At 33.7% G+C, this 18020-nt stretch overlaps 1 protein-coding gene across 1 annotated transcript in view; it reads left to right on the top strand.

Annotated features, from left to right (window-relative positions):
* Positions 1 to 11119: 11119 nt before the first annotated feature.
* LOC128992548 (aquaporin AQPcic-like) overlaps positions 11120 to 18020 on the top strand; it is an 81925-nt gene continuing 75024 nt past the window's right edge. Inside the window, exon 1 of the mRNA XM_054416176.1 lies at positions 11120 to 11190. Coding sequence (XP_054272151.1) covers positions 11172 to 11190 — 19 coding nt within the window. The 5' untranslated portion in view covers positions 11120 to 11171. The remainder of the gene's footprint in view (positions 11191 to 18020) is intronic.

The following is an 18020-nucleotide window of genomic DNA, read 5'->3' as shown; positions in this document are numbered from 1 at the left end:
CCACAACCATCATTTGGCGGGTAATTGGCACCGGAAGTGGCGGAACTGCCGGATACGCCACAATCACAGATACCTTCATATCAAATAATTATTCAAATTCCGCTTGTCAAGCTTTTATGTACCTTCCGCCCACTGAACGGTTAGGGATTTATTAATGGGTCCGCCTCCCCCTAGCTTTCCACTTCCTTTACCAGGACATTACTGGTGTTATAGTTTCATTATTATGGTTGGAATTGTTATAGCTAGGAATGAGGAGTTTGGTTGCGTAGCAAGTTCATATCAGCATTCATTCAACGATAGTAGTTTGCAATAATAATTGCGCGGGGAGAGTACTTTGGTATTATCAACCACACCGATAAATCGACTTCCAAATAAGATTTTAACCAATTTAAATAACAAACACTTCCTAACCTAACCTAACCTAAAACATAGTCCACCCTTAGGTTAGGTTGGGCATAATTATTCTGTGTGGTCAGTATAAATCCAAAGTACCACGAGGAGTTCTACGGTGCATGCTGGGAAGGTTTTATATACACTTTTACCACAGAAAAATGTATCAATTTTTACGCTCTAGGGACTAGCCCGGAACCGTTTTACTAATGACTTCAGGATGGGTCTAGAGTGTCGTGGCATTATCACACCTGTGGGTGATTGGCGGGGATTGAACCCGATACCTCGGGGACCGAATACCCGCCGTTCACGAACAGACAAGCCCTCTCAATGTTATAGTATAGTTCAGTGCAGTATTACTAGTAACTTAGTAATACGTAGTGACGTAGCCAGGGGGTCCTGGGTGACCGGACCCCCCCTCTTCCGGTCTTAAATATAATATTTTTTTTATAAAATGTAAAATCATATTATCATACTGTATTGACGTTGGGGTTGATTATTTTCAATGCGAAGACAGCTAAAAAAGACCGTTTTAGAGCCTATATTTTAAAATTTTTCCCGGACCCCCCTTTTACCTGGGGGTATGGAATACCCCCAGACCCCTCAGTCGGTAGACCCCCCCCTATTTTAAATTCCTGGCTACGTCACTGGTTAGTAGTAGTAGACATAAAATCTAATGTCTTTACATTTTTAACATGAATGATTTTTCCTTCACCAATTAAAATAGTTATCGTAGATTCTAGGCTCATTACTTGGTTTATTTAGGTTATCCAAACTTTCGTTGTATTGATTGTAAAATCCGTTACTTGTTAGGTTGGTGAAAGAAATTGTCATTTTCCGGGTTCATTGATCGCCAATAATTACGAAAAATATCAAGGACAGTGATTTTGACTTGAGGTTGAAGAAAGTTTAACATAACTTACTGTAAACTAAATACAATTTTTTAAAGAATATAACTACATAAAAAAATTAGTAGACTACGTGTTCATACTACACGCAGTAATAAAAAAAATATTACCATAGAATAAATTATATGAATCAAATTTAGTTAATTCCCTTATCAGTTATGTTATGCAGTTCCGAATAAACTTACTTACAACATACTTTATTTGAATAAAACTAGTGTAAAAAGATAAGTTTAAATGCGAGTTTTATTCCAAAACTTCACATAAAAATGTAATATCTAAATTGTTTTTTAAGAGGCATTTATTTTTATTATTTCTTTAGTTAAAACTATGTGAATCAAACTGTGATACTTGGAATAATTCCTGCTTCAGTCGGCTTTTAGTCGACTTCTAGTTAAGAGTCGATGGTGCTTAATTGTTCAGTTGACCTTTTAATCTTTTGGAATGATAAACTGATCGATATAGCCAATAACTCATCGAACTGATCATAACTTAACGATATGTTTTAGAAGGTTTACCTAACAGAACTGCGATAGGCAAATGAAAGAATAATATTCGTAAAATCGCATTAGACTCAATGTGGAGTTTGGACACTAAGGGTTAAGTTATAAAATACCCCCCCCCCCCACACAGCAAACCTGGAGACTAAGCGATTTTCAATTTGTCCGTACGAGTATTCAGTTTTTAGTTTTTAGTTTTTTTGTAAGAGTGTTTTTTTAGTATTGCTACAGAGAAAAAGTGATTTTCTTATAAAAAGTTAATTATTTGGATGAAATAAATAATTTACCAAAATTGATCAAAATGTATCCAAACTACAACAGTTTTCTCTTTCTCCATAAAAGTATCATTTAAACTTGAAGTGTGCCTTCAACGGCTAAAAGATTTACAATATTAACATGTAGCCTAGCTGTCATTGTAGTGGGTGGTCATTACGTTGTGTAACGCTAAGGCCGGGGCCACACGACGCGGATCATCCGCGCGGACGGACCACGCGGATGATCCGCGTGGTCCGACAACACATTGAATCAAATGAGAGTGGCCACACGGGGCGATCCTAAGCCGCCTGGGCGGATTGTCCGCGCCATGTCGCGGATTGTCCGCGCGATCATAAGCCGCGTTGGAGGGGATGACACACGTAGTCTTATGAGAGTGGCCACACGATACGGATTGTCCGCGCGGTTGGAGCTCATTTTCAAGCATTTGTAGTGGTTTGTTTTTAGTTTGTGCTTGTGTATTTTGGTTTATAGGTGTAAAATGTTCGATACAGACAAATCAATAGAACATGTTAAAGATAATGTGGGATTTCTCATGTTGTACATTTCTCATGAGTATATCTTCCTTAGTTATATGCGGTCAAAGCAATTGAAGTAGCTCGTCAAACGATGCTACCTACATGCGATAGTAACAAAAAAAGACTCCGAACTATGGTTTCGCATGTGCTCGTAAAAGGTTTGGAACACAAATGGTTTATCGGTTATGAAATGATGGACCCAATGATTTCGGTTTGCCTTAGGCTCTAGCTCATCACACGCTTCTAATGCACAAACTAACATACGTGTTTCTTCCATGACTACAACGAGAACGAGTGAATTAAACCATGTTAGAATCTCAGTACGTAGGCTGGGAAACCTCAACAGGAAGCGGTTCATCCGCTCCGTGTGGCCGGGACATCGTCGCGCGGCTTATGATCGTACGATCATAAGCCGCGCGGACGATCCGCCACGTGTGGCCCCGGCCTAAGGTGTCAAACTCCTAGACAGCGTTACGCCCAGTTACGTAACGCAGCACGTCACACAAAGCTGTCAGAGTGTTTGTCAAAAGGTTATGATGTTTATGAGATAGGGAGCAGTACTCACTTATACTGTTTAATATTGACAGGTGTAGTATGGAAGTGCAGGATGGAAAAAGGAGGTAAAGCTCTCATTGCCACTGGAAACTATCATATTTTGTTTTTGAAACTGTCGTACCTTTAAAGGTGGGCTTAATAACCATCGGACATTATCTTGGAAAAACCATTAGAGCCTATATGTTGAGTTGTATTATAACATTAACATTATTTATGTAAAAGGTAATAATTTTTGAAAACAGGATTTGTTAGAGATTAAAGCATGTTATGTGCTTAATTAAAGTGAGTTCTGGAACAATGAAAGGCTGAATGGTCATATTTAAAAGCCTTTAGGGATCGGCAGGATTTGGACCCAATGCTTCAAAAAAAGAATTCCCAGCAAAACGCTATACAAACCCCTGTAGAATCTGACAATTTCATTGATATAATATCTGAAAAAGCTGAAGAATTATTTTAATGAATAGGCTAATAAGTTCACGAAGGATAACCAAAATGCAAAAACGGAAAATTAAATAAACATGTTTTTTATTAATAAAAACTGTACCGAACCATATAAAATGAACCGTATAAATGGGAAATAAAATGGCGAGAAGGAGATTTATAAAAACATTACATAATCTTCTTATTATACGTTAGGAAAAATGTATAGATTAATTTCATTAGAAATAACCACCAATTCAAATTATATAAAGTGGAAATACGGTGAAAAATGTATTAGGTTGTAAAATGTAACAAAGATGATAACTCCTTTTAACTAACTGTTAGTTGCCTTTACCAACCACAACATGAAAAATTGCAAGATGCTTTTTTTAAATTGCCGTCCCTCTTGTTGTCACAACATAAAGAGACACCTGTTTTTTACTCAATTTGAAAATAATACTTACATTTTATTTCCATAATAATTGTAATAATTATTTCTTAGAGAACATAACCAATCGAGTTCTTACTCCATTACTTAACTCCTCAGATGTTCGTTTTAACAACAATTGAACACGCAATGGCGTAGCAGTGATGTTACAGAGAAAATGTAAATTGCAGAAAGCATGGTTACCAACCCGCATCTTGTTAGAAAGCCAGTTAGTCGAGCCAATGACTTTGCACAGCATAAACACATTTTACTGTGCAAAACCGGTACAAAACATATGCAAAACCGGTACAAAACCGTCGTAAAACCGGCACAAAAACCGTCTCCAACTTTGCGATGGGTGAAAACATCCACATCCAATAATGGTACAATTTATTACAAGTGAATCACTAATTAACAAAGCAAACCGTTTTGCTTTGGACGAAAGCCAAAATTGATTGTCAAGTTGTTTTTGTAATTTGTAGATTATTTTCCAGATGTTTAGATTTTGTATTTACTTCAGCATATATTGTTCAGGAATATTATGTGCTTGCACTAGATTGTGAAAATGTTAATGAGTTTGAAAGGTGACTTTTTATATTTCACCATTATTTAAGGAAACTAAGTTACTGAGCAAAAATACTTCTCATTTAAGATTATCTCTCAAAACGACTTCCAACTTGTTTTCAATTCTGTCAATGCAAGCTGTTTAGTAAGTGCTTCAATCATTTCCTCTATTACGATTGTGTTAGAGAACATTAAGCTATCGATATGTTAAAAAGACAAGAATGCATATTTGCACGAATTTGAATCAATTATAACAATGTAAAACCACGTTACAATACGTCTTCCTACTTAACCAATAAAAACAAGTCACAGCTGGAAGCTTAAATCAGCTGATTGTTACTCATTGTTTCTCAGATCAGCTGTCATACTGTCTTCGGCAGTGTTTTGCAAGTGGAAATGTCCGTTTCCATCTCGTTCTATGTTCCACAGTTCCAGTTCCAGGAACGGTTGTCACGTGGGAAACCCAAGGTCTGTAACTAATACTTCTGAGTCGCAGCGACGCCATGGTTGCGGTTTCGTGTTTTTTCACTTGTTTGCTTCAGATTCTGTTTCCCTCCTGGTGTTATGTATAAAATAAAACGATTAGTTATTATTTTATGGTTAGATGTAATTGAAGTACAGGAAACCCAGATTTTAAATAATTGAGGGTACAAGTCCAGTATGATGTTAAATGGGAGTAATATTATTAGGAATCAGAATTTCTGCATGAAATCTTCTTTTATAGTGTTAGTTTACATTTTATTACCAAGGATCCAAAGATATAGCAATTTGTTAAATACTAAAATCTGTTATAATTTAATTTTATCAAACTGATCATAGGGCTAACGATACCTTAAAAAATCATAAATAAAATTCTTAAACTCCTTCATCAATGAATAATCAAGTTTTCTAAAAACTAATTTTGAAAAGGATTGATAGTACTTTATATTCAACGTTTCATTGATCTTATAATTAACTAACTGTATGGAATCAATGAAAGTGAAAGAACTGAATAAAAGATACATAATATTCCAAGAACCGTTTGAATAGCCCTTGTACGTAATGAAAATCTTCAGGAAAAAATCTTTATCAGTAAATTTTTGAAAAAGATTATTTCCAAAAAAGACATTTCCTGCTTCTGTGTTCCATAAACCTTTCCCAAACTTCTGTCAATCGTCAAACTGATGTCCGAAGTTAAGCGAAATCCTCATTGATGGCCTTCAGTAATGATTGTCACTTTATAAATTTATTAAACACATTTTGTAAAAAAAAAATAATGAGACTCCAATCTGTATACAGGTAAACTAACTTAAAAGTTTACAAGTAGCTTTCTATAATACTCCCATCTTACATGAACAAAAACATCAGATTTTAAAATGATTTTCAAACTTTACAATGTGTTTATCAATACAACGCTACGCCGCCAAGAGATCGTTGACATGTGTTTTTAATATTCGTCTCTCATATGGTACATGACCTTCTGGCGGCCCAAAATGGCGATGAGCCTACAAAACACTGACCACTGAGCGGGAGAATGGTTGGAATTTCCTGACCACCACTTATGCCTCTTGAACACTGTTATTACGTAACAGCCTGTAATGCGCGGCTGGACTCTGGATGCGTTAGGACTTGGGGGCCGAGCTTTGCTTATCGAAATCCTTTTTTTCCACTTTGCAGAACATTTTTAGCCTAAAATGCTCAATTATGCCACATTATAGGCATATCTTTGCACAGAGATTGTGATATAGTATCGGATGAAATTTTCATTCGATATAATATTGAATACAAACATTGATTTTCTGATATACCACCACTGCTGCTGTTTTTTGATGACAAAAAAGTTGGCATATACAAAATTACCCTATTTCTAAACTCATGAAAGAGTACACAAATTCAACATTGAGGTATGCACCCTGTTTCTTCAACACTTTACATACTTATTATTGTGTTCAAGCATTGGGGGCCGAGCTTTGCTTACCGATTTATTTCACATCCCTACAACTAGACAAAAAGTCTTATTGGTCGAGCTTTGCTCGCTGAAAGTCTAATTATACCCTAAGGAGAAACCTATTATTGCTTGCTCACTTTGAAAAGAGTCACCATAGGCTCTAGTGATAAAATATTTTAATATTTATATTACTGAATTGTTTTTTCCCTCATTTTACAGCGACTTAAAATTTAATCAAGTATAATAATTATTTTTAAATAACTACCTTACTGCCTGTAGTGAAAAACAAAATTTTCGTCTTAACAATTCTGAGTACAAAATTGTGTTGCCAAGAAAATACAGAACTGCATACTAACCTATCTTAAATCAACCCTTAGTCCTTCAAACACAATATATTTGGTAAATGAGTGATCCAAAATGCTGTATATTATACATTAATATATAATTTTTTATCAAAATGAAGTTAAGTAAACTTTAATACTTACTTTAATACTTTTCAATAATATGGTGACCATACAAAGTAGGTATTTTAAGCCAAATATGAATGGAGATGAGTGTAGGATGAGTGGCGTGAACTTGTAGTCTTGTTAGTGACTTATAAGGCCGACTAATTCCTTAGACACAGCTGTTAATTAATAGCCCATACAGCTAATGGAAACTAAGGGACCTACAGTTTATAGTGGAGTCCGAACCACATTTTTGCCTTGGTATATACGAATTGGTCTAATTTTCAGGATAGTTCTGCAGATAGTCATAGTACTCACTCGTGCGGACGTTAATCCACACCAGGGAGTATCGCATCCACAGTGCATGCATATAAATATCCACAATTCGTAACCTCCTAGTTGCTGGATTACAGGACGACGCCACCCGTCTATATAATATTGTCTATATAACTCTTACATCTCAGGTATTTATAGTGCAGGACTAAGGTAAGATAAATTTCAAGGTCATGTTATGGGCGAAGGTCATCCTGATAACGTTATCACAAGCCTGACAAGAATGTCACCACTTAATTGTTGTTACGTAATTGGTTAGGTGTGTTCGCAATTAATTGTTCTTCAATTATGATTGTTATTTAAAACTTGAAGTTTTAAATTGCATTTTTAATTTCTTGCTCTTTTGAGAATTAATTTAATTTTTTCTATTTCTCCGTATGGGCTTTTGTATGATATAAAGCGTATATGTGTATATTGTAACAGATGTTACAAAAATAGTAAAAAAAGTTTATAGCCACGCTGTATTTGAACTAAAAATAAATATCAGCTTTGAGAGAGTTTATTGTAGTAGAATGTACTAAACATTTATTCTACTTTACTGATACATCGATACATATGTTCAAGTTTTATTACTCCTTCTTTGTAATTTTTAACTAAATGTAAAACCAGAATGTATGATGGTAATGCAGATTCAGGCGCCTGCATTAGGGAAAATGCAAGCACTGTTGCGTACTAGAGTTTAGCCACCATTAGGAAGAAGGCGTTTATTTCTTGCCGTTATTATGTTTTAAAAAAGTAGGTAAATCACTAAAACTACACTTTAAAATATAAATGTTTTATTTCTTAGTATAGCTTTTAAATAATAATGAAATACTCCTCAAATCGTTTCCTGTAACCTGTTTGTGGTCTTACAGATTAAATAAATGAAAGTGTGTTTTTATAATAATCTCAGACTTCCAGTTTAAAACAGCCATACAAAAACTCACATACATTCTTCTAGCCTTATCCTTTGATTATTTGTTAATTTTTGAATGGTTAGGATAGCTAAAATTTTTTTAAACTAAAAATTATATCTTTAATGTATCTCTTCACTATGAGCTGTAGGTTTGCACCACTCCATACAGAAAGTAGTTATTTTCGATAACAGCTGATGTCAAAAAAAGTTATTCTTTTCGAAGTTCTAAGAGCAAGGTATAAACGATCAGCTGATTTACCCTTCCTCTAAATTTACTTTCCATTGCTCTCAATCAGTTCTCCATTCACTCACTAGGTGAACTAGTGTTTATTTACAATTTATTTATATTATTGGAATCAGCTGTTTTTACTAAGAACAGCTTGGATAAGCCATTTTTCCTGTGTTTTAGCTTGTAAAGCATGTTTACAGAACAATAAAATAACCTTGAACTTATAATGATCACATTGTTATATAGACTTACGATTTATTTTCTTTTATTGTTAAATTAAAACTATATTAGTTAGGAAATTCATTAGTTTAATTTTACTGGCGTCTGGGATTCTGTGTGTGAAAATATTTCGGTCATAATGGACGTATCGTTCATAACTTGTACCGTACAGAAAGTTATCTGGCACTTGCTCAAATTATTCCCTTAAAATCTAGAGGTTAAATACGTTGGCAACACGGTATTTAACCTGTAGATCAGTAATTGTTGAATAGTCTGGAAGGCAACACCTCAGAAATGAAGTATTGTCCTCGGGTTCACCTCCTGTAAAAATAACTCCATCAAATTTGGTGTTCTAGTGTTCGGTATTTACACCTGAAACTTGAAGGAGCACCGGAAATGTAGTGAAATATGCAAAACAAATAGTTCCATTCCTTATGGGAAACCGTATTTTAAGTAAAAGGGCTAATTAAAAAAGGAACTTGTATATATGAGTAGTCACAAACATTATTGTTCGTAGTGGTAAAACGTGTTTGAATTTGAAGTATTCGTTCTAAAGCACTTTCTAAAAAAAATTTTTATGAGAGTACTCAAAAATTGTTACCAATCATCCCAATATTCTCGAAACTGTGCTAAAGAGATGTGTAGAAAGGTCCCAATTCCCAACCTTCTCTCGACCATGGTGACAGATGGAATTGTTGCCAATTCTGCATCTGCATAATCCTCTGTTTTGGGTCAAGAGGAACTCCCTGACTCTAGTCTTCAGTTCCGTAGTCGCAGAGGTCAAGGTCAAAGAGTCCTTCCTTGTTTTGACAGTAAAGATGTCTCTTGATGTTTAGCCATTGCCTTGAGGGTTGTCGAGGTTTCTGTAATTGGAAGAGTAAAGAATATGTCAGTATTATATTTTTGCTTTTTTATATTTACTAAATTAGTGATACATTCTACTTGTATAATACATTCTATACAATCTTCTTGTTAATACCACTTGCTGCAGCAAACATTCACACCAAACGAATTTTCAGGATGTAAATACTACTAATATTAGCCTTCCGCAGCAATCCTGCAGTCTAAGCAAATTTCCATATCCTTGGCTCGACTCCCACCAAAATAGTCCCTTAAAACTGCCAGATCCTTGCCCTATCAAAATAACCTTAGTGTAAACGAGAACTTAGGTTTGCTGCTACAGGGAAGGTAAAAAGCTTGTTTTTAAATAAAACGTAATAGCTTAGTATGAAATAAATAAATGATTGATTTTGATTAAAATTTATCCTTGAGCAAAAAAAAAACTACAACAGGTAACTGATTCTCCATAAGAACGACATGGGTTTTAGCGAATTTCCCATATAGGGAATAAGCTATTACCGTAGGTCTCATGGTAAGACCTAGACCCGGGACCGATTTACTTTTTCGTTTTGAGGTCCCCAGAGGCCAAAAACACCATCCGTTCAAATTCATATATATATTTATATATATATATTTATATATATATATTTATATATATATATTTATATATATATATATATTTATATATGTGTCCCTTAGCGCGATAACTCGAGCAAAATTGATCCGATTTTGATGAAATTTGGTACAAACGTGTAAACCTACATTTATTCGAACGAGTTCGCGAACCAGCATAATCGGACCATGGGATCAGGGGTTTATGGGAGGTTTTATGGGGTAAAAATGGGTTTTTCTCATTTTTGACCCTAAAAAGTTTAAATTTCTAAATTTCTCTCTAGACCATTTTGAAGAGCTTAAAAAAACAAATAATTTAGTATATTGAAGTGTTTTTGAATGTTCATTGACTACGGAGAAAAATAAAAAAATTGTAAATTTAAAATTCCCATGTTATTCTTATGGAGAATAAATAAACTGTTCTAGTTTGCTTGTTTATGGATATATTTTAATCAAATTTGGCAATTTGGTTTATTTCATACTAAGCTATCAATATTTCAATTTAAAAAACACACCTTAACATCTTCCCCGTAGCAGCAAACCTAACTACTCACTAAAATTAATATTATTTAAAAATGGAAATAAATCTGAAAATTTATAGGGAATATTTTAGTATAAATCAAGCCGGGTAAATGGAAATTCGCTTAGTATGCAGGTTTGCTGCGACGGGGGTATTTTAAATTTACATTTTTTTTTATTTTCCACGTAACCATTAATCGTTTAACAAAACTTTAGTGTACTAAATAATTAGTTTTAAAGCTCTACACAAGGGTTTAGGGAAAATGGTGACATTTAATGTTATGACATAATTTCGAAAACCCAAAACTGATACTTCAGCCCAAAACAAACTCATAACGTTTTGCGAAAATAATAATTTCTAACTAAAACTGATAGAGTAAAAATTGTCAGTTGTAAAGCTGGTCAAGCAGTTCATTTTTTCCTTGTACGCTTTACTGCCTGTTATCAAGTTTTTATCGCTCTACTGGCTGACCACCTACTTTATGTTAACATAGATAATACTAATCTCGACTCAAACTTATAGTTTAGTCATTAGTATTGTGGACGAAGGTTAAACAATTTTCTTCACTTCATAGTTTAGCAGCTATTACTATAATTCCATGGGGTATACGAGCGAAGGTATTTTCAAATGTCTTATGGTTTTTGGTATTTTACTATTCTCCTACTTATTTATACAATTTGTGTCGTATTTAGCGTTTAATATGTATATAATGTAATCAGTAATAATTTCATGCTGTTAAAATGATTTTAAGTGGATTTAATCGCTTAAAAAGTTTGCAGTAAATTTAAACTCAAACTTTAGTTAGATAGGTTGAATAACATGAGACAAACAGGAAATAATAAAATTCCATCTACAAAAACTGAGATCAAACCCTAAAATTATCTTTAGCTATTAAGACCCATAAATCTCTAAGGGTTATACTGTATTACGAATCTCTTTACGTGCTCTAAGTGCTCGCCTAACAATCAAAAGGTCGCCGGTTTGACCCCGAGGAAAGTCAGTCTATTGATAGTTTGAAACTGGGCCCAGCTGTTCCTGATCATTGAGCTTTAAATTAATAATCCTGACTAATGAAACAGCTGATCGTAGTCAGTAACAAAGCTGCACAGATCTCACACCATTTTACACTAATCCTCTAATCATATTTGGGTTGAATTATGCACCTAGGTGGTGGTCCCATCTAAATTAATTGGCAATTGAAAATACCTTTTGGGTTTTGTATTTTTGGAAATTTGAAGAGTGGAATTGAGATTTCTTTGTATTTTTCCACAAACTCTTATCGCATTCCAAACTCGATTGCAACACTAAACAACAACAATCACAACACCACAGCTGTTTCTGCATCTGTTTGACAATTTCACCAGTGACCCACAGCCTTGCTCTTTTGTTTGATTCGAAACCTTGACCTGAGAAACTGACACAAACCCAATGTAAGAATGAGCCCCCCTCCTTGGGGCACGCCCAACAACGCACACAGTTTAGGAACACCTCGTTGTCGGAATATGTGTTGCTTGGTGGGTAAGAAAGTGTTCTACAAATATTTGATTATTCACAGTATTAGCCTTCCAAAAAACTAAAATTAAAATTTGTCTAAAGTGGGGAACCATTTTTAACTACTAGTATGAAATACAACGATGAATACACATTCTATAAAAGATACCACAAAAACAGAGAGAAATTCAGTTGACATAATACAACGAATATTAGAACAAAACTATATGGATCAACAACACAAACAAATTATGTTACTAGTAGTCTATGGGACTTTCCAAACTATTTTAATGTTATCTATATATAAAGCCCAAAGTACCCATGAACTTTTGAGGAAACTACAAGTCACATCCCCATAAACCATATACTTAAAATGTTGTTCATGACGAGAAACCTTGCGCAAAACTATCCATTATTTCATAAATTGCCCTTTAAGGTCGTAATTCCTTTCTTAAGGGAACTTTCCATATACCTAATGTTAAAAATAGCTCAACTTATTTGTTTGTATTACTGTATTCTGTTTTGTTTATTTCTGCTTAAATTACCCATCAATAATTTTATTAATACTTTATGAAGTCAAACGGGGTGAAGCCCGTGGGTAACAGCTAGTTAGTATAGTATAGGATTCGGGCCAGTTACGTAATTTGTTTATGTTTATGATCCATACCGTTTTTGTTATAATATTCGTGCATAATACGTATTTAAAAACTACCGAACCTAAAACACAAAATACAAATTTTAATTGCACAATGGTACAAGAAATTAATTTGTAGTTTCCAAAGTTAATGGTTTAACCTCAATATTCATTGGATTTCATGTACCTCACAAAATCTTGAACACAATCCAAATAGATTTTACTATTATTAATATTGCTCGATATTAATTTAATGCAATCCTGATTGCTCATAATATTAAGGTAGAATAGGACAAATCTATTACTTAAAATCAATTTGTAAAATTAAAATATTGCTTTGTATACATTATGACTTATTTTCTTACTGACTGCTGAAATTAAGTTGTCCGCATGGATGATTACAATGGGTGGTAAATGTACTAAAATTAATCCACACACACTCAATAAAAAATCGCCCAATAAAAAAAGCGCCTGGTTTTCAATAACATGCAACTCGAGTGCATCATCAATATTGCATTCCGCCCTGCCAGGCGCTTATGGTGTTTGCATTGCTTTTGTTGAATGCATATTCATACGCACTTTGTACATATTGTATGACAGTTTATCGATAATATGTAGTATAACTATTGCCAAAGGCATCTACAGTTACCATCGTATTGTTGGTGCTATAACGATTGATTTATTCAGTTATCAGTTTACCCAGTTTACCAAATAAGCTAAATTAAAATTTTTAATTAAAACCAGCAAAAAGGTAATCAATTCACGGGTTTTCTGGTAGAAAATAATTGACAAAAGAAATAGTCCATGTGTGTACGCCATATTGTGTAATCAACTTAATACTTATCGAATTTCAATTTGTCTGATGTAATTTTGTTTAAAATATGTTCATTAGAAAATAATAATTATTCCCCATTAAAATAACGTTGGATCTAGCAATATTTAGGTTTGCTGCTAGGGAACGGGAAAATGTGTTTTTGTATAAAATGTTTATAGTAGAGGATGGGATAAATAAATATGCCAAATTTGATCAAAATATGTACATAAACAAGCAAACTGCAAACTGTTTTTTTCTACTTAAAAATAACAAAGGAATTTTAAATGTACAGTTTTCTTCTCTATAACCTCTAATTGTACAACAGTGCTATACAAAATTAGTGTTTTTGGTCTCTGGGAACATCAAAACGAAACAGTAAAACTGTTCCAGGTTTAGGTAACTTTATGTCACCTACAGTAATAGCTTCTTCCCTATGGAAATTCACTGAAAAGAAAAACGCGAAATGTCTACGCACATCATGAAATTACGTCAAATAAAGTCACGATTCCCTTGCATTACATTTTGCATTAGGTTCCGAAAACCCCTTGGAAAATCCTAACCTCACATAATCGTACTCAAGGCGCTCTGAACCTGTTATTATCCAGTAACAGCTGTAATCCACTGCTCTGACGCATTATTGAATCAGCTGACCCATTGTTGCGCAGTTTACTCGGAACTGTGGAGAATCTCGCAAAGTTTCAAGGTCAAAACGTAATATATTGCCTTGGGGTTGCATGTAAGTCTGACAATGGGGTATTATACCTTCCTGCAGCTGTCTTCGGAAGATTCCGTGATAATTAATAGTGACTTTGGATACTGTTAACGTAGAAGGCAAATTGCATGTAAAATGTTAGGTGATGGGGAGAAAAACTGAGATTGAATTGTGAATTGAGTGAAAATATTTTGAAATTAAACAAATTGCGTTTAGGTTAGAAAAAAGATATATTGAAATGCTTTTGTGTTATGTTAAGCAATATAAACTGATTTTTCTTGCCACTAATAATGTTTAAATTACAATTTTGTAGCAGAAATATGGATTATCCTTATGGATGCTTATAGTACCTATCCACTGATATTAGATGTTGTACACAAGAACATGGGAATATGTGTTAGAGCGTAGGACTTCGGTCCCCAGGGTTCTGGGTTTAAATCATTCTAATCACCAATGGTTAGGGATATGTTATAACTTCCCCAACTTCCCTTTAGTTTTAGCCTGCATGTATAGCAATTCAAATAAAAAATACAAGCTACGTATTTTTCACGTCCGGCAAGTCTAAACATTTTAATATTTTCCTTACACTATTTCTTTATTCAGTAAATACCTATCGCAATATACCTTTGCTGATCATTCAATCACTACAGCAAACCACTTGTCAGAAAAAAACACTTCTGACAAAGTGCTGACAGATCGGGATTTCATTTACACCTGTTTAATTCACAGCTGTTTCGTTTACAGCTGTTGCCCTCGTTGAGTGTCTGGTTTTGCCGCCAAAATTAATCTATGTCATCAGTGATTTCTGCAACGATTGACAGGTTAGAATGTATTACTTGAGATATGCAAGAGGAAATGGCGGTTCAATTAAATGATTTGTTAAACACGTGGAGTCGAGTTCAGGTTAAATGTTTCATAACAGTTTGAAATGACAAACATACAAAAATAAGTTAAGAGGACACTACGTAAAGAATGACGAAGAATAAATATAACACTGTTTTTTTTTCGTAGAATTATTCACTCCCTTCAGATTAAGTGATTTTGATATTCACTTCTATCAAAATATATTGTGGACCATCTAAAACAATGAACCATAGTAAAAAATTTCATTTTGTGAAAATACGTCAATTGGAAACGGTTATAGAATAAAGGCTGGCTAAAAATATCATTTTAAAAGAGTTTAAATTGAATATTAACCGTATATGTTTACATATTATTAAATGTGAAAAAGAGTCAGTAAAATTATATACACATGTCTTAGCTTGAAGTGCTTTTAAATAATGATCGTGTAAAATTTAACCCCTGGTTTTAATACGTAAAAAGCTATTTTTCCATTTATTGAGAAATTACCATTCAGTAAACCTTAAAATCGAACCGCGGAGTGCCTTATTTCATCCAACCGAATCAATTTTATGTAGATTTTCGAAAATAAATTACTTGTGTTCATTCTGTTATATGTGATATATTATACAAGGAGGTAGTATAAATTGTGAACAGAAAATCAAAATACATCTTATATTACTTTGTTCAAATAATTTGGAGGAATAAGGAAGTTAAACTCATCTTGCAACATTATAATAATGGACATTCTGATTACTAAGAAGACTTAACGTCAACAAATTACCAAGAAATTTCTAGATCAAGTAAACCCAGATGAAAAGAACCTTGATCTTTACAACTAGTAGTGCAGGATTGAGAAAGTTCCCTTGGAAAATTGAAACCCTAATCAACAATTTTAGATGTATAATTTTAAGGTTAGTTCAGATTTCCTGAAACGTTCCAGTCTAACTGTTTGTACCAAAATGTGAGGTTTTGGGAAAATGACAAAACCAGTCTTTAAAAGCAATTTCGCTTCGTTTTAATTGTGATTACCCCTCAATTTCTGCTGAACTGTTGGATCCATACAGTCGTGGAAGGAAAACACGAATATTTTCTTAGAAATGTCGGTGCTAAGATGTTATTTTGGAAGTCTAGGCGTTAAAAATCGCTACCTAAACCCGTGTTGTTATCAATATACCACTAGGAATATGTTTATTTTATCAAGTCAGATCAATATCTTACAAAAGTTAAATCATCATTAACTTTATTTATATTTATTTTCGTTTTTTGTTTTACTTATTTTGTGTTTTGCTTATATTGGCCAATACTGCGCAATATTTTTTCCTCAGAGTAAAAAATCTATTTTATTGATGTGCAACTGTATAGACTATTTTCGAAAATTAGTTACTAACTAACTACAAATTAATTGTAACAAAAAATCCAATTTTTTTCCAAAATTTTAAATGTGAAATAGAATTACTGAATTTTACAACTTCTAACAAAATATTTAGATTTACCTCAATGGCCAAAACATTTATACAAAATACAATAATCTTTCTACTTATTTCAAAAATATTTCTTCTCCGCAGTCATTTGTATCTAGACGCAAATGCTCACAAAATAGAGCTAATTTTGTAAATCCTTGCCCAAGCTGTAGACACAAGTTCTCATTGATTGGCCAATTGTAGAGTTATTCATCACCCAGCTAGAGAAGTGGTTATTAGCTAATTACGGGAACGGACTAGAATGACTGATTGACTTGTAAAAGGTTCGCAGCTCGCAGCTGTTACCAGAGTCAAGTAAGCAGCGGTTCGTTGTTGAAGTTTCCAATGCCTCTGAAATCGAATGAAAACTCTGAACTGGACTTCGCTGTAACAACCTCTTAATAAATGAATAGACTCAATACCCGTATAAACTGGTTATCCATTAGGAATAACATTTGTAAAATGTCTTCTGCTTTGTGAGTCAGAGTTAACACTCTTTTAAGATATCTGAGTATCCGAATGGTTGTGCTCGCCTTCAAATCTGAAGTTAACTAGTTCGATCCCAAGCGAGATAGTTACCAGATCCAGATGCCATTTTCCATTAGACTATCAATTAATAATGAACCATCTTAAAATATAGGTAAAAATGTCATTTAGCGCCAACTTTAAAAACTTGTGATTGAGTAGCGTAAAATTAATTAACTTACATACAACGAATGTTATTGCTGTTTATTTGTTGATTCTTTTTACTCTGTGATTATTACGGAATGATATGCATTTGTTTGAAATTCTCGACGTACAAAAATATATTATATTATTTCGATGTCATCCCTTAAACCTGGCAGGAATATGTAACTGACTTAAGGGTTTTAATTTATTACTATCATTTAGTAGTTATCGTCTGAAACCCAAATATTGTTTTCCTTAACATACGAATTTTTTAATCATTTAACCTAGTCATTTAATCTGATTAGCGATAATACATAATACAGTGTTTTCTCAGGCCTACGATACTAAAACCGCCTAATAAATAGCAGTTGCCCAATAGTTGGGACAGATTTTCGTTTCTTAAACATTTAAAAACTTACCTAATAATGTAAAATATTTTTGCACTTTACTTACTACCGTACCCATATATTAAAAAAACTATAATGAACGTAGATTTTTCACCAATAAAAATACTTAACTTTAGCACTTAAATGAAACAGCTGATCACCATTCCCATAAACCACAATCCACATCAGTTAGCAACCATTAAAATCAGTTACACCAACATAAAATAAATTAATCCAACTATCTCGAACTAGGTTGGCAGCATTAGATTGGCAACGGTGATTCTTTAAATCACCATAAATTTGTGTCTTGCAGCATTTGCTGATATTGCTGATAGCATGGAGCAGGTGTTAGTAAACGCGACCCCACACGAAGCAATTGCTACCGTAAACATACCTGTTTTATTAACTTGTTGGTTTTGTACTTCGTTGCAACATTCT

This window comes from Macrosteles quadrilineatus, unplaced genomic scaffold (genome assembly GCF_028750875.1).
Source record: "Macrosteles quadrilineatus isolate MER2022 unplaced genomic scaffold, UCM_ALF_1.0 Scaffold_4__1_contigs__length_99947679, whole genome shotgun sequence".
NCBI classification, from domain to species: Eukaryota; Metazoa; Arthropoda; class Insecta; order Hemiptera; family Cicadellidae; genus Macrosteles; species Macrosteles quadrilineatus.
Note: the sequence above shows the minus strand (reverse complement) of the source record. Positions and strands in the feature narration are given on the sequence as shown.